The sequence below is a fragment of the Sander lucioperca genome, chromosome 4, assembly GCF_008315115.2.
Source record: "Sander lucioperca isolate FBNREF2018 chromosome 4, SLUC_FBN_1.2, whole genome shotgun sequence".
Classification (NCBI taxonomy): Eukaryota; Metazoa; Chordata; class Actinopteri; order Perciformes; family Percidae; genus Sander; species Sander lucioperca.
The window spans coordinates 30442737-30468179 of record NC_050176.1 but is presented as its reverse complement, the minus strand read 5'-3'; the positions used below and the strand labels follow the sequence as shown (position 1 = coordinate 30468179).

The window sequence follows — 25443 nt, the reverse complement described above, 5'->3', positions numbered from 1 at the left end:
TTCTTTACTAGTATACCAAGGGGTGGCCTCTAGCTCAACCAGTAAAAGCGTTCGCCCCATGTTGGCTGAGTCCTGCAGCGGTTTGAATCCGACCTGCTGCCCTTTGCTGCGTGTCATCCCCCATCTCTCTCCCCCTTTCATGTCTATCCACTGTCACTACATAATAAAGGGAAAAGCCCCCAAAAAATAATCTTTAAAAATGAATTACAAGGGGCAGAAGAGAGGCAGTGCTTTGCTCAAGGTAAGATTCAAAATACATTAGAATTTACATTCTAATAAGGAAGCACGCACACACTCTCACACACACACACACACACACACACACACACACACACACACACACATACACATTAAGGCTAAATACACAAATGATACACTTTATTAATTAACACAAATATGTTTTGTAATTCCTAGTCCTCAGTGTTATATGATGTTATTTGAAATTGGATTTCTTCTTGGAAATAGGGCATGTACAGTAGAAAGCCTAAATAAAGACTTCTATATTTCCCCCCTAAGGCTTATAATTGTTTCCTGGATATCCATATATGGTCAGGCCTAAAATAAGATTACAGAATTCCTTGTTTAACCTCACTTAGGATTTCAACCGTTCAAAAGAAACATGTAATTAGACTGGATGTTCACCAGTCTGGAGCTGTTTGCCAAAAACCACAGCTACCAGTTGTTGTAAGGTCCTGCTTTAGAAAAAGGGAGGAGAGAGGATGATGATTGATGCTTGTTGTGGCACACAGACCGACAGTCAACAGTGTCTGCCCTAACTTTTATTTGCTTTAGTTAATGAGTTGCTTTGTAGATATACATGATTGATACAAAATAAAATCAACAGATACATACAGATGCATTCTTATAGATTAAGCAACCCAGCAGTATATGACGTAGTTAAAATTCACCTCAGCTTTACCAGCTGTAAAATTAAAGTTATGCTTACACATTAATGTAAGAATAATAAAAACCATATAATGTTGTTGATACATGAATAATAGTTAAGCTTCAAAGTTCACAGTTGTTGACAAACAATCTCACCTCAACATTCATTTAGTAACTGTTCTGGAGCTCTTGGTCTTCATCAGCACAGTTTACCCTGTTGTCACAGAACTGTGAGTGCTCAAAATAAAAAGAAAATGTGAACATACACATTTCCATTACATTATTTGCATTGATGGGAAACGGCTTTGTCAAATGAAAAGTAATGTGTTATAATGAGAAAAAGTTTTTAAAAAAAGACAAATTTTGCAATAGTGAACTAATATAACTATTACAACTCTTCCTGCTGTCCTGAGCAGTGGATGAAAATACTTGAAGTTAATAGTGACAAGTATTTGTCATATTGTTAATCATCATGTCACTCATATATATCAAAATATTCTCATTTGTCATATCAGTGGCCTCAGGAACAAAGACCTGTGGCAGAGTGACATCTAGTGGCCAAAAGTATGTATTATTTCTGTCCTAAAACTGTTTCATGTGACAAGTTTCCCACACAATTCACCCAAAAGATCAACATATGGGGTGATTCTTTTGCTGTTTTTGACCTCTGGAATGTGGAATGTTTTTTTTTTTTATTTTTTATTTTTTAGGAAAAATAGACATTGCAGATTTTTTTTAAGGCAGAGCACCCAACTGAAGTTAAGTGCACAATCACTTTCTCTTCCTCTCTCTGCATCTCTGTTGCCCAAAGACCCTCCCAAAAAAGTGTTGGCACCATAGACCCAGAAAAAAACTGTGTGTGCAGCATGCCAGTTTGTGTGGACAGTGTGAGTGCTGTCTTGAATACAAAAGGACACCTTCACTGGTTCAACACAGGCAAGGATTCTCTTTTCTCTTGCTACTGCCAACCTCAGGTAAAATCCTAATTTCTGAGCTTTTCCATTGTTTTGAAGGGTCATTTGTTAATGATCGAATAGAGATGTGTGTGACATCGTGTTGACAAACCAGTTTGCAATTCAAATTTGTTGTGTGTTGCATGCAGCGACTACTGACTTGGTTATATTGTGGCTTCTTTTGTGATGGCCAAAACTTTACTTTGATGTTGACATTGATGCCTTAATTATTTTTGTACATATCAAGAGACAGTGACTATTAATATACTGTCTATACGGTGATGTAGTAATATACTGTACAAAATACAGACACATTTAAATGTTGCTTCCTGTGCATGATCTATATACCAACATATATTTTATAGTTGTAAAAAAAAGATATCAATTTAATTCGTATTAAATAGTGTGAGAGACACATTCACGACAATCATGTATTATGGGTGTTATATTAAAGATGAAAAGTTAATATTTGTATTTTGTAACATTGCCTCGATATTATAAAGATGAAATAAAATTGTGTAATATATCTCTTTGGGTAACTTTACACACACACACACACACACACACACACACACACAGACAGACAGACACACACACACACACACACACTCACACACACACACACACACACACACACACACACACACACACACACACACACACTATCTTTGTGGGGACCCGTCATTGACATAATGCATTCCCTAGCCCCTTACCCTAATCTTAACCATCACAACTAAATGCCTAATCTTAACCCTTACCCTCACCCTAACCGTAACCTAATTCTATCCCTAATCCTACAACCAAGTCTTAACCCTCAAACAGCCCTTTAAACTTGTGGGGTCCAGCATTTTGGCCCCACAAAGCTGTCGGGACCCCACAAGTATACTGGACTCCTGGTTTTTGGACCCATGAATATAGTTAAACAAGCCCACACACACACACACACACACACACACACACACACACACACACACACACACACACACACACCCCCTGTCTACACCTATTTGGGTTTAGTGGGCCAAACCAGAGAGCTATTGTTCCTCTGCACAGGCCCAGTCGTGTCTGTTTTGTTTCCGTCCAGAGAGACAAAAAGTTTGTGGACTTAGTCAACTTTTTCCAGTCTGGTAGCTTCTGATGTTTACTTTAGCTCTGAATGTGACTTTTGAGAGAGAGGTTCATCTCAGAGGCCTGTAACCTTGACAACGGTGGAGGCCAATCCTGCAGCTCTGCTTGTCATGAAAGTGTTGGCAGCATACAGATGCACTCATACGTTTCACTTTGAAAGATTTGCCATGTTCATGTCTATGTTGTGACCAGTTAGAAGTCAGACTGTAATGTATTGATTGTTTATAATGTGTTCTCTTAAATCTTCAGCTCTGATCTGATTCACAATAAAATAAATAAGCACATGTAATTCAACTTTGTTTAGATTTATGTCCAATGTTTAAAGTCTTTATTTCAATGTTTCAGGTATGAGGACCTGCTTGGTATTCATTTGCTTACTGACAGCAACATTTTCCCTGTCTGTGAGTAATGTTTTTCTTAATTTGACACTAAACTTAGTAATGAGAGACAGACAAACAAGATATGTGATGTGACATTTGTTTAGTGCAGTTTTGGCATTATCTGAATGGATGTTCATTATTAATCATCCCCATTAAATCTAGGTAAACAGTAAACCTCATGGAAAACATCATGGATTGCACAAGACTTCACATACAGCCAAAGAAAAGGTAGAGCAGGACTCTAAACTGATGTTTAAATAATGTATGTGACACATAAGATGATTTCATGTTGTAAAATGGATATTTGTCTTTTCTCCTGAATAAGGACATTATCACAGTGGAGGCCAACAAGCCACAGCCCTTACCCACTTTAGTCACGTTTGAGGCCAGCAGCCAGGAGCAGGAAGACGAGGACCTGAGCTCCCAAGACAATGCTAATGCAAACAAGGAGGAGGGAGAGTTTGAGGTGACTGAAAGGAGCGACAAAACTACTGCAGTCCTGCTGAGTGAGGATGAGTTGGTCGACCTCCTGAAGAAAGAAGCAGAAGAAGAGCAGGAAGCAGAAGAAAGAGTATTAGAGGAAGAAGAAGCTGAGACGGACAAAGGCAGGCTGGAGTCTGGTGAGGCTGTGGAGACCATTGATGATGAGGAGGACAACTTGCACGATAAACGAGAAATGCGAGAAGACAATAAAGACGTGACAGATGAGGAAGAAGAAGTAAAGGAAGAGAGTGTGGGAGATGCTGAAATGCTGGCGAAAGAAGAGGTGGAGATGGAAAATATGTCACGCAAGGAAAAAGACGAAAAGTCTGAGCAAGTTGAATTGCTGGAGGAAACAGATGGTAGCACAGAGTCAGAGATCCCAGTTGATCTGGACTATGCTGCTGATAGTGGCATCTTACAACCTCTACAGATTGTATCCGCTAAATTAAAACCCCACACTGATGACACCCAACTTTCTTCAAACACAGATGTTAAAGAGAAGGAAACCGGTGAGAAAGGACTGCCCACCATTGATGCTGTCTATATACAAGACGTACAAAACACTGAGGCGGTGGACAGTGAGGAAGTATCTGATCAGGACAAAGATCTCAGATCAAAAGACGTCGATGAGAAAGAACCTGTAGCAAATGCGGAGCCTGAAGAACCAAAGAGCAATACAGCGTTTGAATCATGGCCCCAACTGGCTGGAAAGGAGGAAGCGAAAAATAAGAATGACAGCAGAGGTCACACCAAGGGAAAGACAAGGAAGCAAAAGAAAAACAAGAGGGCAAGGAAGCACTCTCCACAGAGTGAGGAAACACAGTCTGGACAGGAAGAAAGCCAACAGGATCCTCAGGCATCTGACAGCAGCATTGACAATACAGCCCAAAAGGCAAAGAGGAGAAGGGCAGGGAAATGGGTAATGCATACATGAACTGTACATTTACTTTCTTTAAAATGGTAATAATCAATATTTTTAAATTAGCAATGGATCACATAATTACTGTGAAAGAGGTTGCTCATATTGACCAATCTATCACTCGACTGTGCAGTTCCTCTCACCTCTACATATACTGTAGGTCATCTATACCGCTCTCATTGTGATTTTGGCAGCAGCAGACAGCTGTTTCCAGTGAAACAGCACTCTAATAATCCACTGTACACTACCCGCAGCACCAAATGGCAGACCAAGTCCAGCGTCTCGCTGGTAAACATAGTGGAGCATTTAGCTGCTAAAGAGTCAAGTTAAATTACCTCAGGAGTTGGTGAAGACCAATAACAGAGCTAAAAGAACAATGAATATTGGACTTACAATTACCAGGTGGCCATGACCTTGATGTTCTATATCTGATAGCTATGTTAATAGGCAATTGTTGCTAACAAGTCACATCAACATTAGTCTGGATCAACGGAAGTACATTTCATGCGCTGGATGTCCCTCACCTTCCGCTCTCTCAATCTTGCCGTTCTCAAACTCTGTTTGCTTCGGGAAACAACAACAAACTTCGAGCTAGCAAGCTACACATTGAAAAAGGCAAGTTTTGAAGGAAATTTGGACCATGCAACAAGGCGGGCCTGCTTGGTTCTGTCGGGGAATGATTGATAATGAATGTGTTAACAGCATTTACTATATAACTGGGACGTGTTGGGCCCCATATGAGAGGATTGCTATGAACAAAATACACACGGCGATACATTGGTAAGAGCAAATTACGTTTAACCATGTACCCAGCTAATTTAAATAGCTCACATTACTGTATTGTGTGAACAATTAACTTCATTTAATATTGTATGTGGCGTTTTCTTTTCTGGGGTGCAAATGTTCTACCAAAACAACTTCCTCCCTGAGACCATTTCGCAGAGCCAGCTTCGCTGCATTGCTGCGTTGCTGCGTGCAGAGCTTAGCGCCGCCCAGGAAGATTGTGATTGGGTTAAAAAAATGCAAACAACCGAGAGCGTTTTTTTCTCCTATCCCATAATGTATGTGTGGTGTAGCCAGACCTTAATCCACAGCGCCGTGAAGATAGGTCTGACAATGCAAGACTATATCAACATCAAAAGTTATAATAGTGACTGTTGTGTCTACAGCGTTTTTTTGCTGCCACCGAGTGGCCAAAATGTGTTGTTGCAGGTTTTCATTGGGGAAACCTGACATTTACTTTTTCTGTGGTGCTGCAATCTGATCAGTAAATTGTTGTTATTTTATTACCCCAAGAAGTATCTCCTGACATTGCATTTTTATGTTTACTTCCCAGGGTCCTTTAGTGGGAATGAATCCAGTGCAGATAAGAGCCACAGTGGATCTCTACCCCAGTTCCAGGCCCTCTGTTAGTGGAGGCATGCATCGCCCAGAAGCCCCTGCTGGTTGGTTAATTCAGCATTCACCATACTGACTAATGCACTATCCCAACAGCCTCACATGGGAATCTGCTGACTGGATCATTTAGCTAAAACTTCCGCATGAATAGTGTCACTCTGCTTCACGGTCACTACCAAAACACAGCTCTGGAGAGAATAATAGAGATCAAGTTTAATCGCTGTACAAACTCAAATGGCAGAGGAATGTAGGGGATGGTAGTGGTTATAGCTCATTGGTTTCCAGTCATCACACTGTAAAATAAAACAAAACCAGTCCTGAAAATGATTCTTGATACCATTTGTTTTAGTAATTAGGACAAAGTGTAGGTCAAAGATCATTGCGGTGCCTGTCTTTTCTTCTAGATCCATGTGACAACTTTCCGTGCAAACGTGGAAAGACGTGTAAACTTGATGCGGACAATAAGCCAGGCTGTGTGTGTCAAGAGCCGTCAGAATGTCCTCCTAGTGTGAATGAGTTTGATCATGTAAGTATGAATGATCTGCTGAAAGTTTAACTGGAGTGGTGTTCAACAGCTGCTGCATTGCATTTAATTGTTGCTTGTTGTTAATTCATTTCTGTAGGTTTGTGGGACAAACAACAAAACATATGATACGTCATGTGAACTCTTTGCTACGAAATGCAACCTGGAGGGAACTAAGATAGGACACAGACTTCATCTGGACTACACTGGGCCATGCAAATGTGAGTTAACCACAGAGTATATGGTTTAAACAACAACAATTTAGTTAAAGTATGGTGCAGGAAACATTTTTTTGACCCCGATCTTTCTCTCTGTTTCTCTCTCAGTAATACCTCCATGTGTGGACACTGAGCTGGTCCAGTTCCCTCTACGAATGAGGGATTGGCTGAAAAATGTGCTGCTGCAGCTCTATGAACATGACTCCATGTCTCCTGGCTTCCTCACTCCTAAACAGCGTTTTAGAGTAAGATGTGCTGCTAAAATTAATACTTATTGATAAAACTGAGATTGTCAAGTTTCTTGAAAAATATATCTATTTTTCTCTCAATCTTAAAAACAGTCAGTCAGTGAGTCAGTCAGTCACTTAGTGAGTGAGTGAGTCAGTCAGTCAGAATGTTACATAGCCTTAGAAAACGTAAACAAAATGTATATTTTTAGCAGTCTATGTTTAAGTCAATAAAACTGTGGTGTTCTGTATTCTGTAGGTGAAGAAAATCTTTGAGAGTGAGCGGCGTCTTCATGCTGGTGATCACTCCGTTGAGCTGCTCGCGCAGGACTTTGAGAAGAACTACAACATGTACATCTACCCAGTGCACTGGCAGTTCGCACAACTGGACCAACACCCTTCTGACAGGTACATTTCATTCCTCTGTGCTTACAGTAAACTTGGATTTTTCTCAACCTTTATATTACATTTAAAAAATTATACTCACTAGCATGTGTTTGGAAGCAAATACTACATTAAAGTCACTGAAGCCAATATGTTTTGCTTATAGTGTTCATTTCTCACCATTTTCATGCCAAAAATGTAAAGTATCCAAAGGCAGGATTGGCGAATATCACATATTTAACAAAACCCCTGCCAGACTGCAGTGTATATCATAAAACCCATTCACGAGTCTAATTGTATTGCAAACATACTGTACTGTATATGAATAAGACGCTCACATTGATCAAAATTGGATGTTAATCCGTCCTGTGCAGAATTTTGTCCCACTCAGAGCTGGCCCCACTTCGAGTCCCTCTGGTGCCGATGGAGCACTGCACCTCCCGCTTCTTCCAAGAGTGCGACGCTGATAAGGACAAGCAGGTGTCCTTTAAAGAGTGGACTTCCTGTTTTGGTATCAATAATGGTAAGAGCAACACTATGTCACCAACATACCGTGGTACACTTTTCTAATCAGTGATAATGGCTTTAACTTTTGCGTTTTGGTTTCAAATCTGTGACACTACAGACTCTGTCTATGTTCACATAAAATATCTGTGATGAATTTGAAGATTTTTCACAAGAAGTTAGATAACTATTGAGGCACATTTATATTTCTGTGTCTCATTATTTTAACCAAATTATATTAATTGATCATTTATTTGTCTGTTTTTTTAAATGACTAACAATAGCATATCCAATTCCAGTTATAATGTAACATCACATACTGTACATAGCAATTTGTTTCTGTAATAGGTGTTCAGTAAAAACGCTGCCAATTTATCCACAATTTCTTTATATTTGTCTGCTATAATTCTCATGCATTTCTAAAGCATATGGGAAATATTGTAATTTATGTTTCATCCTATTAATGCCTGCTATCTATTCTCTCCACAGATGATATGGATGTCAACCTGCTATTCTGAGCTTCACTTTGTCATTCTTCTAAGCTTGTGAAGCTGCTCCGATAGTGCAGCTTGAGATCGAAGCCTCCATGAACCTCTGTAACCTACAGAACTCTGACACGTACAGATGAAAGAAACTTATTTTTACCTCCTGCTATAGAGGGCAAGTGTTGGTGGTCATTGCTGTTATTTTGTGTCAGGCTAAGTTTGGGCATTTTGGATCTTTGTTCTGTAATTTAGACTAAGCTGCTATAATCATTTTATTAGAAAATAAGAATGTGTCATTTAGCTGGGTTTGTTTTTATCCAGATCCAGATGTTTTCTAATGCATTCCAAACTGGGGAAAAGTTTATGTCAGCTCATTGGTATAAAAAGGTGTTGTACTGTACCAGACTTCAAAAGAACTGTGGTTTGTATGTTAGAGTGATTTAGTGCATAATTACTCTTTAAATCAAGTTTAAGTATGCTTTTGTTACAGTAGGAAATGTAAAACAATAACTGTGTTTCTTATCTGTTTGTCTCTGCATGCTATGTTTCATTGTAGCTCTAATTAAAGCTTTATGGACAGCAGTGGACTTACTACAATACTATACTACAATATGTTACAATGTCTACGTTAATGACGACTTTCTTTTTCAGTCCTGAAATAAAGTTATTGCATCATATTGGTGGAACCCAGAGGGGAAACATCAGTTTGTGCTCTAATATCACGTTTTATTTGTTATTCGCATTGCTTGATGCCACCATGAAAAAACAAACCTAACCTTTTGAGAATGCAAGTCACTGACACCTGGTTAAGGTTTGCCACATAATCCTGAATAATGGCCCTCTGTAAGGTAACAAAGCAGAAAATAGCCTGCAGCATGGTCATGATGATTACAGTGACTTGTTGTTTTGAGATAAACCGCTGGACTCTGATTGGACCTTTCTTGGTGATCATTGAATCTGACACTCTCTATATAAGCAAAGAAAGAAGCAACTCTTCACCTGTCGACTGTCTGCTGTGACTGAGAGTAAACATGTTCTGCGTGCTGTGGGTTATCTTCCAGACCTTGACTGTTGTGGTGGAGGGTGGTGTGTCTTCAGGGAGTGCTGAGGCACTTGCCAATGGGGGAGTGAATAATAATGGAGCAGCAGCTGGCAACAATGCCAACCCTGGGGCTCAAAACGGGGTCCCAATAAATGGTGAACCTCTTGTGGCACACTTGGTCCAACTTGGTGGCTCATTTTTTATCCAGCCAGTCAGGAACCAAGTAGGTCAGGCTCCCCTGCAGCAGCTAATTCCTATCGGAGCTCTGCCACAAGGTGGGGCATTTCTTGTGGGGCAGGCAGGCACAGCCAGTGTGAATCCACAGGGGCAGATGAATCAGGGTGCCAGGGGTGGGCCTGTCACACTTTTTGCTGTGCTGCCACAGGGAAATGCTGGAGGAAACCCACAGGGTGCCCTGTTGACTCCCGGCCAAGTGCAGCTGATCTCGGTGGCCGGGCTGAACAACCAGCAACAACCCGCCGCTGCTGGTGGGAGGACAGCTGGCAGAGTGAGGTTTCAGCGTTCAGTGGCAGCTCGCCTCAGGAGGACTCAGTCTCCAGTGATGAAGGTGATGGCAGCTGAAGATGAGGAAGAATGCTCTGGGATGGTGATGGAGGAGCTGCAAGCAAAATGAGACCACACAGCTCGCACAGATATCTCATGATTCATTCCCCACACTCTGATCCTGTCTCACTACTTGCTGTTCATGCTTAAATGTTATAAAGCATAACTAATGACCAATAAATTATGAAAGTCAATTGTTGAATCTTTGTTGAGTTTTTATTCCAATGTAGCAATTTGGGTTGGGTACCGAAACGCGGTGCCAATAGGGCACTGGTTCCGACATAAACGGTAGTAACGAGACCGAATAAGAATGAAAATTTCGGTTCCTCATTTCGGTGCCTAACTTTTTTTTTTTTCAGAAGCATTGCTGCACGGGACGCTACGTTACCATTAGCTAGTAGCTGGATTAAACACAATGGTTAAAATGCTGACAGTTTACGTTAAGTGATGTAAAGTGTGACTGTATTTTCCTGTAGAGGATTACAACACCAACACACAGACGGTGCGTTTACTTGAAACTCACCAGCCTTGTGGTGCATTTTAAGTTGTTGTAAAATACCCTTTTCCCATCTTGTGCTTGTTTTTGTCATTTACCAGCAATTTACTGGTGAAATAAGTTATTGTTATAAGTTATTGTTATTACATCAATCATTTAATTTTGTCCATATGGCCTTACTGTCGTTTTGTGCTCCTTTTTTTATATTTTATTATATACATTATAAATATATTATATATATTTCGGTTCAGGCACCGGTTCAGGCACCGGCACCATTTTAAAAGTATCAATTTAGCACCGGTATCAGAAAAAAACCCAAACGATACCCAACCCTAGTAGCAATACAAAACATGTACACATTCTCATCATCTGGAGTCAAAAATGTGTCTGCCAAAGTGTACTTGAGCAAAACACTGTACAACATCAACCAGCTTCCTGGGTGTGGCTCTGATGTTATTTTTGTGTATGAGGTACAAATATGCACACATTTCTATTAACAGTACACTGCTTGCAACTCCTTGCAACTTGGTGATTTGGGTTTCTAAATATGAAAGACATCCTAAACACATTACTTACATCACGGTAACAGATTCTTGTTTATAAAGGCTGTGACATAATGAGAAATAAATCCTCTATAAATCCATGAACCATACATACAAAAACACATTTTACACAATCACATTAGGAAATACCATTTGTCGCCACATTAAACTGCAAACAGGAAGAACATGTTACTTAATTTGAACGGCATGACAGTGTGTAATTAGTATAAAGCTCCAGACCAGACTTCTATAGCGGGTGTTTACCTGGTCTGCTGTGGGCTGCTCAGTCAGCAGTAAAAAAAAAAAAAAAAAAACATCCCCAGACAGCCTCAGTATGTGACAACATACCCAGCCAACCACACTGGGAAATGCTTGTAATGGCTCTAAACATCTTAAGAAAATGAGCTGATGAAACCTGACAGATAAATATCGGCACCACCATACCAGCAACATTATAGGCTTTTACAAATTAAAAGCGGTCTGAAATTTTGTGGTCATCACTGTTTTTTTGTTTGTGTTTTTTTTTAACCTTTATTTATCCAGGTAAGTCGATTGAGAACACCTTCTCATTTGCAACGATGACCTGTCACATTCACACAGTTACACATTCATACCTGGAAGTTGCCCAGTACAACCACAGTCTGATCTGCTGGCCACTGAGCAACTCCACTGGAGCAGCTGGGGTTAAAGGCCTTGCTCAAGGGCACCTCAGTGGTGGTAATGAGAGAGGGACAATTTCCCACCCAGATTTTTATCCTGCCAGTCTGGGGTCTGTTGAGTTGTTGTGCAATATGAGAAGCTATTTTAGGACTGGTATGAGTAAAAGTCCGCCTGAGACAAATATAAAACACAAACTACAGTGAGGGCTCCCTCTAGACATGCTTGGGGCACGTATTTTAACTTTGCATTATAACATTTGCTGAGATGTCATTCTTGCATAGCTGTTTTCCTGAAGTCACAACTATCGTCTCATAAACAGTGTGCTGCTTGCTAGGTAGATCTTTAATTACATTTAAGTGTACACTAGTGTTTTTCATGGTTTCTTTATAAAAGCACTTGATGATGATGTCAGTTGTTTGCCTCCTGTGACCACAACCCGCAACACTTAGATGGTTTGTGCTGGTTTTTAGTCAGTAGCTTCCAGAAACCTCCAGAAACCCTTCCCAAGACACTGAATCACTCTGTTATTGTTTGTGGTCGCTCAGCTGCTATCGAGAACAATGTTAGATGGTTGAATAGGGTTAAGTGTCTTTAAGTGTCTTTGAATATAGGCAGCTCACGGTTCCATCTCTTTAAATCTTCCTTAGAAAAAGAACATGTCATATAACACACAGGTTCCCATGACACACAGGTGACAAATATAGTTTATGAACAAGTGTTCTCCACTCTAATTGGCTCATAATAATCTCTGGGACTGATAAAAGGTGCTCTAAATTCAGAAAGCAACTGTAGTCCACCTTGGCACATGACATTTGAAAGCAAAAATAACTGAGGTATGTATTGTGCAATTGAGATTTTATAATAATGTGATCAGAATTAATGTGTAATTCAGTATGAAAATACAGAAATCATGTTCTAAGTAATATCATGCATATATTACCAACAACTATTTTGATTTTATGAGTTAAATGTATCTATTCTGGCCTCTTTGTTTTTACAGGTTTCAGGCTGCAAAATGAAGTTTCTTCTTCTCATAACATTTGTAGCAACCATCTGCTATGTGAGTACTATCTATCTATCTATCTATCTATCTATCTATCTATCTATCTATCTATCTATCTATCTTACATAAAAAGCAGTGCATGTAACTTCTGGTCTCTATACTTATTGCAGGTCAATGCAGGCAAGGTAAGAAACATTACATTTCTACTAATCTATGCGTGATCAGTGCAATAATCCAAAATCAAATCATGGTTAAAAATAAAAAAAACACTCTTTCTCACTCTTCACACAGAAACAGAGGATGATAGCAGCTATGAATGCTATGAACACCATGAATGCTATGAACGCTATGAATACTATGAATACTATGAATGCTATGAATGCTATGAATGCTATGAATGGAGGAATGATGGCAGGTATGAACGGTATGAATGGAGGAATGATGGCAGGTATGAACGGTATGAACGGAGGAATGCTGGCAGGTATGACTGGTATGAACGGAGCATTGATGGCAGGGATGGCAAACGGAGTGAACCCTGGGAGAATGGCTGGAGGCCTGAACCCAGTCATGGCAGCTGGTGGTGGGGCAGGTGTCAACGGGCCACAGTTTGCTCAGGTGAGTTTATCAGGTTGTCATTTTGATTACATCAGTTTAACTGGAAAGAAAAATTAGAAGATAGAATTTAAGATTAATGAAGAAGAGTTGGAGTCTTAGGTTTTATTTAAACGTATTACTGTAATATATCTTTGCACTCAGCCCATTCAGCCTCTTTTTTTTCTTATGCAACAGTTACTTTGTATGTATGTATTTGTTTTTCTGTATTGTTTATTTCACATTCATGTTTAATGTGTTTGTTTGTCTGTTTATGTATGCACCTTTCACCAAGGCAAATTCCACATAAGTGTACTTATTGTGGCAATAAAACCTTTTCTGATTCTGATCAAATCAGGAACTAGTCAAAAAGTCTGATGATAATTGTAGGTTATAACCGTGCACAAAGATTAAAACTGGGTGTTAAATCAATCCTGTAAAAAAATAAAAAAAATGTCATGTGGTGAAAAAAGAGAATTTATAATCCAAAACAATGTGCAGTACGTGCATGTTATAACAATGAATTTGGTTGTTTTCTTTGAACTTTAACCACATCACAAGATGGAGCTCTCCTGTTGTCTCGCTTGTTGGTGCCTGATGTCTTCATCATTAGCAGACAAAAAATACTTTATCATTAGGCACCAATTTACGCATTATGAGCTGAATTCAGATTTCTGTTAAGCCAGATAATGCATGATATGATTTATGACATCATATGTTTGTACAACAATGCAACAGTGCAAAATATCAAATCTGATCTTTTATATAACACATTTTTTTAATACTAAACCACAATAACCCTGATATGAACAATCGCATATCTCTTCCTCTCAGTTTGTTCCCAGAGTTCCTGCTTTTGCTGCACTGGCCCCCATTCCCAATGTGTACGCCGTCCCTGCAGTCAATGGGGTTAGTGTTGCACATACTGTAATTGTGTTAACACACATCATTTGACATTGTTTAAGGCTTTAGAGAACCACACAAAAAGCATCAATGTATGTATTTTGTGTCTATTGGCAGTTTCCAGTCCCTCAAATGGCACAAATGAATCCTCCTCAGCAGCCTCTGGTGGTAATCACTCAATATCACTGATTCTTAGTCCACAATACACTTTTATTACAGATTGCATGATGATTTGTAGAAATTTAACAAATTGCTTGAATCACTAAATCTTGCTGCCTTTGTTTAGGGGATCATCGACGGTGCCGTGCAACAGCAGCTTCCTCTTCAGCCTGATCCACTGATGAGATTTAGGGTAGGAACCAAGCAAACTGTATTACTGTATGTGAATACTAATGGAAGCTACAATGGCTAATTGTTGTTCTTTGACTCTCCAGCGTCAGGTTATGAAACAGGACACCTTAAAGACTACTGTGGATACTCAGGTAAGATTGTGTAAATCCCAAGCAAAGAAGCAGATCTATGTGGATAACATCATCACTGTCTGATATGAGTGTGTTTTTTTGTCTTGCTGCAAAGTCTTTATTACTGTAATGTCTAATTCATTCACTTGCTGTTCCCTCTTCATTCTCTCAGATTCCAGCTCCCACTGAAACGACAACAACTCTCTGTGACAAAGAAGAACATCATGAAGATGTTTAAGAGGACACATAATCAAATACACAAGAATTGTCAAAGTGATAGCATAACTTGAATTGTATGATTTTGTCTATCACCAATGACCATGGAAGCTTTGTGTGTTATGTGTTACTTTAAAATGTTTACTTTAGAATGAATCTTATTAAAAAAGCAATTGATGTGACATGTTAACTGACCAATAAAATAAATCATACTTTAAATGAGAGTTTGTTTCGTGGAACCCTCTTATTTTGAATTTTAAAGTGCCCATATTATGAAAAAATCACTTTTTCTTGGATTTGGGTTGTTATGTTGTGTCTATGGTGCTTCCACACACATACAAACTTTGAAAAAAATCCATCCATGCTGTTTAGAGTGAGATACGGTTTCTGAATGTGTCCTGCCTTCAGTCTCTGGGTGAGCTGTTCAAAATCGGCACGGCTTGTGACGTCACAAGCCGAAACGAGCAGACTAACCGCAACCATTAGCTCGTAGCGTTAGCATGCTAACGCTAACGCTAGCATGCTAACGCTAGCATGCTACCTCGTTCTCAATAGCAAAGCACTGCTACAACACACACAAGTTCACCATAATCTACAAAAAAACTACTTACATGTGCGCCCTCATTTAGAAGTCTCCCAGCTAATCCTGTTGTATTGAATCACACAATTCTCACCAATAAACTGTGATCATCAATGCAATGTATAGTGGCTCTCTGCTGCCACCTAAGGGTTATAAGTATATCAGAATCACAACTACTTTATTGGTCACAGTTTCTCCAATTCTAGCATAAAAAAGTCTATAAACTTTGAGAAAGATAGAAAAAAGAAATAAGTATGTAAAAATGTTTCCTACAACATATAATCACATTGTAAAATAATAATAATAATAATTATAATAATAATAATAATAATAACAAATATGTGTGTTATAATGCAAGGATATTATAAATAAATAAGAATATTAGTTCTATGAAATGTGGTATGCAGTATAAATGCATTATTATTGCCAGAGTATCGCAGAGCTCTTGCACCCAATTATTGTACTGTTAAGTCAGTGTTGTAGAAGATATAAATTATAAGTAAATTGTGGTTATAGCTGCTGACAGGGGTGAAATAGGTCCACCAAGAGCCAGTCCAATGACTCAGAGTGCCTGACACTCCGAAGGAGGAGTTGAAAAGTTTGATTGCCACTGGCAGGAATGCCTTCCTGTGGCGCTCTATGGTGCATCTCGGCACTGAATGTACTTGTGTGCTTGACCAGCAGGTCATGGAGTGGATGGGAGACATTGTCCAAGAGTCCAGCTCCACCCCCACAACATCACTGGCCTTGCAAATCAGATTGTTGAGTCTATTGGTGTCTGCTACCCTTGATTGTCTTACCCAGCAAACAACAGCAAACAGGATAGCACTGGCCACCACTTACTCATCAAACATCCCTAGCATTGACCAGCAGATGTTGAAGGACCTCAGCCTCCTCAGAAAATAGACAGACACCTCTGGCCTTTCCTGTAGAGGGCTTCAGTGTATTTAGTCCGGTCCAGTTTATTGTTAATGTACACTGACCCCCTGGATGGTAACATGGGTCATGGTGGCTTGGCCCTCTATAACAGGGGAAAACCATACATAATAAAGCAAAATGACACCACATTGTCTGGATAGCATAGAATCGTTTGATATGTGTGATGAATAAAACCTGACAAAATCCCGGTTTTAAACAAGGCCCAAAGTAAGAAGAGCTGTTTTTGGGTTTAACTCACTGCAGTTGAAATAACCAATTGAAACAGGTGAGGAATTACAGTAAACAGCTGATGAAGATGTGAGCTGTGCTGGTGCAACATGAAAAATCTGTCACATGTAGGCCTTTTTTCTTCTTCCTGGAAGACATTTTGACATGGGGACGGGCACAGACCTTTGGAGGGGCTATTGCTCTAACTGCCTTGGGGTAGGGCCTCATCTTAAAATGATTAGAATCAGAATGATGTAACTTATACAGTATACTGTATTTTATGCTGCTAAAAACATACTAAGACAACTGAACACTAGTGCAGCCAGTTGGTGGCCTTACTTCCTGGTTTGCTCCTATCATAACTACTACGGCCACTAGAGGGCAGCGCCACTATAAAGTAAATATAGATTGTAATTGTACAAACGACCTCTGGGAAAGTTTCTCAGGAAAGGAGAGTCTCTTTAATATTAATCTTTTCTCTTTCTGTGTTAAAGGTTACATGACACAAAGTGTAGTCATATGTGATATTATTCTGTATATGTTAAGGGGTTTAACACTTTTAATTATTTAATACTTTAATAATTTCCGCTGAACAGCCTGCAGACTAAAACAAATTTAAAGTGATAAAAATGTATTACTTTTTAAAAATAGAAATTCTGAAACTCGAAATCGATGTTGGAAATTCGCAAGTTGAAATGGTTGTTGGAAGTTGAAATCAATGTTTTAAATTCGCAAGTTCGCAAATTGAAATCAATGATGGAAATTCGCAAGTTGAAATTGATGTTGGAAGTTTAAATTAATGTTTGAAATTCGCAAGTTCCCAAGTTGAAATCGATGTTGAAAATTTGCAAGTTGAAATCACGTAGGAATCCACAAACGATACCACATCCATCCATCAAAAACACTCCATTGTGTGGCTTAGCTTAGGCGGGGTTTACGAACCGGCATCTCCTGGGTGTCAGTCAACGTCACTCCCCGCAGGACCATCTCTGAGGCTGAGAAACACCTTCAGCAACCTGCAGAGAAACAAAGTTTGTCATTTCCTTTTGTTGCCCATTCAACCTCTTAAACATGCAGATAATCCATTAAAAACATTAATCCATGAAAAAACATCTTAAATGTGCTGATAATCCTTCAAAAAAACTTTAACACTTTCCAAGATATAACTGATAACCATTCAAAACCCTTTAATATAGTTTATTACATTTATCTAGCACAGAAGTCAACTGACTCTGTGAAGTTAACCTTAAGTCAAGTATTAAGATATTTCAGAACCTTGATAGCTCACTTTGAAGAGTAACTGTTCCACAGTCTGAAGGTTGTGAGTTTAAATCCCACCTTAATCATTTGTTTTTTCTGTTTCACAAAGGATTCTCTTATTGTGAAAAGCCTGTGCCTGAACTCATTAAAATGCATCAGAGAAGGAAATCAGTCCCAGCCATTGACTGTAGGTTCCAAAATGTTTCTGTCTTCTTTTAGGACGAAGAGTAAACCATTTAATCAACCCACCAAACAGGATGTGACACACACTATACACACCTCTGGCCATGTTTTTGCAGCACCACAAATACGTACTGTCAGGTAGCCTATATTCAACCAGAGTTTTGAGAAACAAATATCCACTGTAGGTGCTACAGAGACAGTGGTGTCGTCTACGTGATACGCAGGTATACGCAGTATACTCACTAAGAAAGCTCCAGGATTTCCATATACCCACTTAAAAATGCGCAATGACACACATCAACATACTTTCCATTATATTTTTCACATATTTTGAATTGTCATGTGTTTTCTTTATTTTAGCTGTGAATTGGTGCATAAAAGTGTATCAAAATGCAGGAAATGAAGTATTTGATGCTCAAAATTTTGCTGGGGCACAACACCCAGACCCCACCCCCCCAAAGTCCCATTCTGGCCCATACATATACAGTGTAATGGACAATTCCGCTTCCAACCTGTAGGGGGACTGAAGCGGGAAAAGTTACATAGTGTTGCTTTAATTACAAGTAACCTATATTTTGTACCTGCACCACATATTGTTTCTGTCAGAAAACGTATTCAACTTCACTAATGATGGACTGCCACAACTGCAAAAAAACGTAAAAAAATAAAGACAAAGTTTATTTAGGTTTTTTCTCCAGAGCGGTAACTCAGCCAATAAGGGCAAACATGTCACAGTAGGTAACGCACAGGTGTAAATAACTGTCATACTGTCATGGCTTACTGGGACACTTGACTAGAACGGAGCCTTTTTTTAATGTTATTGGTAACACTTGTGCTTTTCCTGCTACAACAAGTCAAAATATCTGCTGTGAAAAAAGACCTGAGGGTCACATTTCAGGTTTAGAAAAATAGGACAAGTTGAAGCTTGAGTTTACATAACCCTGTAACAACAAACATCACTATACCTGGAAATAATATAATTTTATAGTCTTTACACACTGTTTTTTAACATGTAGATATCATCACTGTCTGTGTTATGTTTATGTCTGTACATAGTATACAATGTTCATGCTTGTTCAGCTTTGTTGTCCTTGTTTTTAGCTGTTATGTCTATTTATGTGCAAGTACAATGTCAAGTACAGTAACAAAAACCTTACATAACATATAAGGAATGCATTATGTAAACATTTCCCCTAAACTGAAAAGCATTGGCCTGTTAAAGCAAATCAGTCAATAAAAGGCTGCTATGTAATGTATTTGGAAAGAGGATTGTGGATTTGACGCAGACCATGTCATGGTGTTTAGAGACATGACTTAGACCTAATGACATACTTACCTGTCCTGTGTTGTAAGTGTCTGAGTCTGATGCCATGAGAAATGTCTGTCACACTGACCACACATTGTCTGGATGGGTTGGCAGTGGACTATAACAGCTCACATGGACAGACGTTAAAAGGGATATTGACAAGGTGAGGAGACAGGCACACAGAGAGCGAAAGCAGAACCAGAGAAACGGTAAGATGATTTTGTAATGCACGTTGTTTCAGTGAAAGCATGAAACATCTTGCATTTATGGAGTCTTTTTTGTAAACATGCCTTTTGTTTTACAGACTACAGGACATCATGAATACGAATATGCAGACTGCCTTTCTATTGATCTGTTTATTCAAAACAAGCTTTGCACTTCCAGTGAGTTAGAGCTCTGTCTTGCTAAAGCATATATTTCTCACATCATCTAAAATAGCAGAGATAAAGTGTTGTTTTTTGTGTTTTACAGTTGCAGATTGGTATTATTGCAAGCAACAGCAATGAGGTAAATATAGCTGTTAATACCTTTATGTTTGTTGGTTGCAAAGTCAAAATCCCTTGTCACAGGAATAATATTACCACATTTAATACAACCATTTTGTGTGTTCAGATCCTAAGACTGAATGGACTAACTCTTGCAACTCTTGGACAAACACAGGTACTGGAAACGTTTTACTATGCATTTATTACCTTGAGTTACAGCACTAATATTAGGTACATTCTTTTGTCAGATTAAAAAAGGTTTACAAAAGGGAAAAGCAAACTGAACCAAATCCCTCTTCTCCAGGCATCTTCAATGTTTCCTCAGTATGTACTGCAGCAGCAGCCTGATGTGCTGTTCACTCCACCGGTGGTGAACTTGAACCCTCAAGTGGCCGGTCCCTTCGGTCCCCAGGGGCCCCAGATGTTTCTCCCCAACCAGGGCAACCATTTTACGCCCATGTTCATCCCCAACGGCCAGCAAGAGCAACTTGGACCACAACAGGACTCCAACACTCCAGATGTTCCTCAGCAGGGCCAAAACCCATTTCAGGTACAACAAAGCATGGAGATACAGTGATAGTTAGCTGCTGCTCCTCACAGTCATATGGAGAAATAATAACGGTTTTAAATTTCCTTTAGATGTTTCCACATTTCCAGTACCCGTCCTATGCATTTCCTCAGCTTCCTAGACAGCAGGTATGAAGGAAAACATATTGACCTGTGTGCAAACCTCAATATTTTCATTTAGGTGCTCACTGCAGATTTAAATTGATTCTATCATTCACAGGGCTTTCCTTACTTTGTGCCTGCTTACGGCTATCCCCAGCAGAGGAACACTGCGGTGGTGCAGCCCAACAACGGTCAGCAACAGCTGGAGAGAACCACACAGAGACCACAGCTCCCTCTTCAGGTGAGACATGCAAGATGGCATGAAATAAAGAAAAGATAGTCCCGATTTCTCTGTGTTTATTGCTCAAAAACAAACGTAACATGTTATTTCATTCTTTCTTTTTTTAAACACTGGCTGAATGAAGATTTGCCAATAGAGATCAGCATAGAAATATTCAGTGCATACTGGCTACATATTGAGATGAAAAAGAAAAAAAGGAATAAACAGAGCTACTGCTAAAATTATTTCAAAATATCGCGACGATTGTGTCTATCAACTTCCCTTTGCTACCTTGAATTAAGTGTAAGAACAGATGCAGCAGACTATTATGACAAAGACAAGACTTAATGATAATAACATAGCTGCAGATGCTGAGTCATGTGCGGTGACTGTGAAGCAAAGTCGACTGTCTGCCATATTGACCACACAATGCTGAAATCATGTCACCTCAGACACATTTCAGTGTTGAATAAGTGTTAAGCAACTGCTATATTGGCACTGTTATATGATACCTTTGCAGCTTATAAGTTTGTTAGTTTTGTGCAGATGATGCTTGTAACAGAGATCAATCTTATTTTTTTGTCATCTGTTAATGTCCATGGTTGTGTGTCTGAGGCCGCTTGAAAAACAAGAAAATGTCAAATTTAGAATTTAAAATAAAATATGTAGGTAAATACTTAATATATGTATATACTTTGTAATCTAATTTTCCTGCATATCTTCCCATTGTAGCAGTCTTCTCAGCCTAAGGTGCAAACAGAGAGGGTGAGTACACTACTGTACATGATCTCTTTATTTTTTTATAATTTCACCAATAAACCAAGGAAAGAGACAAGAGTGCACCAGTTCAGTCTAATTGCTGTGTTTTTGTGTTCTTTCTATTTACATCAGACATGGCCACTGGGAACACATAAAGAGTCTCCTACAATTCCTCCTGATCCTCGTGGCGATGCATCTGGCCCAGGGGTTGATGAGGTATGATTTTATACAATGACACTCAACCTTTAAAGCTTTTGCACATTAATGTGTATGCACATACACAAAATCCTCATTGTCATTTATTGTGCAGGGTGTGATTGTTTTTTTGTTTGTTTTTAAACATTTCTCCAGGGTCAGTCCAACTTCCCTTTCCTGTTTGAGCCTTAGATGTCACCTGGGAAATAACAACAAGGCGATCATTCAAACATGAATTTCTGTGTTCGGCCACATCACTCATTCTTCTGCAAAATGTACTGGAGTGTGCCATTCTTCCAAATGCAATTTATTTGTACTCAAATAATATAAATGTTTTATATTAAACTGAAACTGTCTTGCTTGTTTCACTAATCTGCTCCTTGCTCTCTGAGCATGTCAAATAAAGAACCTTGCCAACGTAATTTGTTTAAGAGTTTTATTGTGGTACACTGAAATTATGCTTTGACAGGAAAATGATGAATTACATGGGTGATTTCTCAGAATAAACCATAGAAGAGAAATCCATAATCGTCTCTAAAGTTGGTTGATCAAACTTGTAGTTGTACAGTGTAGTTGTTGGTTTCTTTCTGAGGTAAGTGTGAGATAAGAACATTCGTTAGCAGCAGTTACTGTAGCAAAGTGATGATGAGGGAATTAAATGTAATCAGTGTTACTCCATTAACCTCACCTTTTGAAGTTGCTAGTAATCTTCTTCTGGATTGTCTTCCTTTCCAACAAATTCACCAAGGTTCATCTTGAAAATAGAAAAGTTTTTCCAATTAGCCAAACAAGGAAATGTGCTAAAAGCCTACTTTTTTTTATTAGACTGATTCCAAATAATGTGCATAATGTTCCCAGTTTAATATAAAAGATAAAGGCAGGTTCTAGTAGTGTTACTACTAATAGGAGGTTGACTGCTACATATACTGGTGATTAAATAGTTGCACATAGAACCAAAAAGGTTGCATGAGAGTCAAGAATTTTGCATTTTAACAACAAATATTATATAGAACATTATATATATATATATATATATATATATATATATATATATAAAATCAATATATTGACTGTACTTACAGGTTTCACAACCCCAAACTCAATGGAGACTTTGTTCTTCAAATGGAAAAAGAGAAATCATGATTATTATTGAAGACAAAATAAAAACATATAATGTACAGTAAACATCAAGTAGATTACCGGCTCTGTGGCGTTGTAGATGAGCTTCACATATTGCTGATATTGAAATAAAGACAAACAAAAATCACAATGATGTTGTCTTGGAGGTCAAACAGGCAAAATTCTGAAGTCTAAACAAACAAGCCAGAGTAGAAAGTAAAGTGTTTTTGTTTTTCAAAATATTTGACTGAAATGAAAGTTTGACAAACAGCCAGTATACCTCATCCTTCGGAGGCCCGTGTCTTCCTCCCTGTAAAGCAAGTAACAGTCAAAATCAGACTTGCTGAGCTTTCATACTGTAATCATTGCTACAAAGAGATACAAAAAAACGTTTCATACCTTATCGTGGTGAGGTCCTCCTCCACCGTGCTATGAATGGATTGTCAGTCATTAGTTTTCATTTAAAGTTTATGATCTTTCTTTTGATTCTTTAACTGTGATAAAACTTTATATTGAAATTGATTCTTTAGTCACCTTTGGCATCAAAAATATGTTCTCCCCCTGTAAGATTTTAACACAGAGGGTCAGTGGAATCAAAACATTTCATAAGATGTCGAATTTTACAACAAAAGGTAAATCGTTTTTTTAATTAAAGTTAATTAAGTCACTGAATCATATTGTTTACCTCCTTCAGGGATACAGCAGTAGTGTTCTATGGATGAAACGCCACACGGTTAGTTGAATTTTTTTTTTTATTATTCAGTAAAGTCTGTCATGTCAAACATACAGTATACTGTATAAAACTTTTAAAACTTTTATTTTTTTACTCATGATCTTACCTGAAAGGTCACATTGGAATTATAAACACAAGAAACTCAGAGTTTTTGGCAAATTTTCTAGAAAATTTTAAGTGTGTTAATATCACGAAACTCTTCTGGATAGTATCTTCCAAACCAATCCGCACAACAAAGGAGATGCCTCCCGCCTATATGCCCTTATTGCTAATTCCACATCATCTGAGGCTCTGACTGTAAGACATCAGTGTGAGACTGACTTTGACTCTAAGTTTGAGGACGATGACTGGACTGAAGTTTTACACTCCATTTGCGCACGTCACAGTCTCATCCATCTTAAATTTGTTCACAGAATATATTGGACTAAAACCAGACTTTCTAAGATTAAGCCTGGTATTGACCCTATATGTGATAGATGTAGACAGGCTCCGGCTACATTGATGCACATGTTCTGGCTCTGTCCCACTTTACTTACTTTTTGGAAATCCATATTCAACACTATGTCTAAAGCCTTTAACACAAGCACAACAATTGACCCCTCTCCCTTTGTCGCACTTTTTGGCCTTCCTCCTAGAGACGTTCCTCTCTCTAAACATCAGAAAGATGCGCTGGCTTTTGCCACTTTAATTGCCAAAAGGCTGATTCTTACAGCCTGGAAATCCCCACAGCCACCGTCCTTTATACATTGGATGAGAGACCTAATGAATTCCTTACATCTGGAGAAAATTAGACACACAAGACAAAATAAAGCAGAACATTTCCACTCAAGTTGGGGTCCTTTTATGTCCCTCTTCTCCTCCCTCAACCCCATTGACCCATTTCTCCCCTCCCTTGCTCCCGTAAACTCAAGCCAACCCAATCCCATACACAACTCCGGAGATACCCCCCCTTCCCCTTTTCTTTTATTATTATGATTATTATTTAACTGTATTTTTATTTTATGTGTTTATGTGTGTGTCTGTATATCTGAGTATTTCTGTCTTATTGAAGTTGTAACTATTAATTTCAGTGTTGCTATCTCGGTAGTGGGAGGGGGGAGGGAGTGTACTTTGTCAAATCCACATTGTGTATTGTTTCCATAGGTTGATATGTCAAGAAAACAATAAAAATAAAGTTTGGAAAAAATGAGAAGACAGTAAGCTTACCTTGAACATAGGGGAAAACGCCTAAAACAAAAAAGAAGTAGATAGAATATATTAGAATAATACATGCAGAACAATAACAATGTTTAAGTTTAGTAGTAAGAATAGTCTTTAAAGCACCTTTCAAAAGCACAAATCAAATACTCAAATATCAAAGCAACAGATGTTAAATATATAGACAATGTTTTAAAATTATTTAAAAAAAAAAAAAAAGTACAAATAAACAGAAATAGGAGGGCACTTTTAGCCAGAGATGTTCACAAGTCATTTTGTGGAAGTCCAAGTCGAGTCTCAAGTCTTTTGCCACGAGTCCAAGTCAAGTCTCAAGTCTCTGGCCATCTGATCTGTCCCTAACACTGTATTGTTAAATCTTATGAATTCAAAGCATGTCCTGTAGCTACCATCCATACAGTACAGTATCAAAATCAGTTGTAGGATAACTTTATGGGGTCTACTGCAATGTAATCTGAAGAAACACAAATTAAGAACTCTGTTACAATTACAAAACTGTATTTTTCAACATTTTGGTATCTGCACCAAATAATACACGTTTGTCTGTGTTACTAACTGGCTGTAAAGCCCAACCTCATCATGCATTACATTGTTCAGTGTTCAAAGTT

At 38.6% G+C, this 25443-nt stretch overlaps 3 protein-coding genes across 10 annotated transcripts; all 3 read left to right on the top strand.

The window, feature by feature from the left end:
* The first annotated feature begins 1732 nt into the window (after positions 1–1732).
* sparcl1 (SPARC-like 1) lies at positions 1733–9204 on the top strand. Of its 5 annotated transcripts, none has more exons than XM_031277063.2 (11): positions 1733–1859; positions 3312–3367; positions 3509–3574; positions 3672–4748; positions 6085–6193; positions 6551–6672; positions 6770–6890; positions 6996–7132; positions 7374–7522; positions 7873–8021; positions 8492–9204. In XM_031277063.2, exons 2-11 carry the CDS (start codon positions 3314–3316, stop codon positions 8518–8520), a joined length of 2013 nt encoding a protein of 670 aa, XP_031132923.1. In that variant the 5' UTR covers positions 1733–1859; positions 3312–3313; the 3' UTR covers positions 8521–9204. The 5 variants fall into 5 exon arrangements, with proteins under 5 accessions (XP_031132923.1, XP_035855929.1, XP_035855927.1 ...); XM_036000034.1 differs by having other exon boundaries at positions 1737–1821; XM_031277064.2 differs by lacking the exon at positions 1733–1859 and adding an exon at positions 3113–3135.
* A 3345-nt stretch (positions 9205–12549) lies between these two features.
* On the top strand, positions 12550–15185 carry scpp9 (secretory calcium-binding phosphoprotein 9). Of its 3 annotated transcripts, none has more exons than XM_031276917.2 (10): positions 12550–12624; positions 12792–12851; positions 12965–12979; positions 13086–13242; positions 13276–13409; positions 14220–14294; positions 14406–14456; positions 14575–14640; positions 14723–14770; positions 14922–15185. In XM_031276917.2, the coding sequence occupies exons 2-10, from the start codon at positions 12807–12809 to the stop codon at positions 14985–14987; spliced, it is 657 nt and encodes a 218-aa protein (XP_031132777.1). In that variant the 5' UTR covers positions 12550–12624; positions 12792–12806; the 3' UTR covers positions 14988–15185. The 3 variants fall into 3 exon arrangements, with proteins under 3 accessions (XP_031132777.1, XP_031132776.1, XP_035856493.1); XM_031276916.2 differs by having other exon boundaries at positions 12557–12624; positions 13086–13209; positions 13243–13409; XM_036000600.1 differs by having other exon boundaries at positions 12589–12624; positions 12790–12851; positions 13086–13409.
* Positions 15186–19529: 4344 nt separating this feature from the next.
* odam (odontogenic, ameloblast associated) lies at positions 19530–22177 on the top strand. 2 transcript variants are annotated; one of them, XM_031277109.2, is made up of 10 exons: positions 19530–19649; positions 19745–19823; positions 19912–19947; positions 20053–20100; positions 20230–20475; positions 20565–20621; positions 20713–20835; positions 21550–21579; positions 21706–21789; positions 21925–22177. In XM_031277109.2, exons 2-10 carry the CDS (start codon positions 19758–19760, stop codon positions 21958–21960), a joined length of 726 nt encoding a protein of 241 aa, XP_031132969.1. In that variant the 5' UTR covers positions 19530–19649; positions 19745–19757; the 3' UTR covers positions 21961–22177. The 2 variants fall into 2 exon arrangements, with proteins under 2 accessions (XP_031132969.1, XP_031132968.1); XM_031277108.2 differs by having other exon boundaries at positions 19531–19649; positions 21547–21579.
* Positions 22178–25443: the final 3266 nt, after the last annotated feature.

Coding starts and splice junctions, on each gene's coding strand:
- scpp9 (XM_036000600.1), top strand. CDS start 12,807: ATGAAGTTTCTTCTTCTCATAACATTTGTAGCAACCATCTGCTAT. Junction 14,295..14,405: donor CCGTCCCTGCAGTCAATGGG/GTTAGTGTTGCA, acceptor GTCTATTGGCAG/TTTCCAGTCCCTCAAATGGC. Junction 14,641..14,722: donor ATCCACTGATGAGATTTAGG/GTAGGAACCAAG, acceptor TTGACTCTCCAG/CGTCAGGTTATGAAACAGGA.
- sparcl1 (XM_036000034.1), top strand. CDS start 1,752: ATGCCAGTTTGTGTGGACAGTGTGAGTGCTGTCTTGAATACAAAAGGA. Junction 6,673..6,769: donor GTGTGAATGAGTTTGATCAT/GTAAGTATGAAT, acceptor TCATTTCTGTAG/GTTTGTGGGACAAACAACAA. Junction 7,523..7,872: donor GACCAACACCCTTCTGACAG/GTACATTTCATT, acceptor CGTCCTGTGCAG/AATTTTGTCCCACTCAGAGC.
- odam (XM_031277108.2), top strand. CDS start 19,758: ATGAATACGAATATGCAGACTGCCTTTCTATTGATCTGTTTATTCAAA. Junction 19,824..19,911: donor AAACAAGCTTTGCACTTCCA/GTGAGTTAGAGC, acceptor TGTGTTTTACAG/TTGCAGATTGGTATTATTGC. Junction 21,580..21,705: donor CTAAGGTGCAAACAGAGAGG/GTGAGTACACTA, acceptor TATTTACATCAG/ACATGGCCACTGGGAACACA.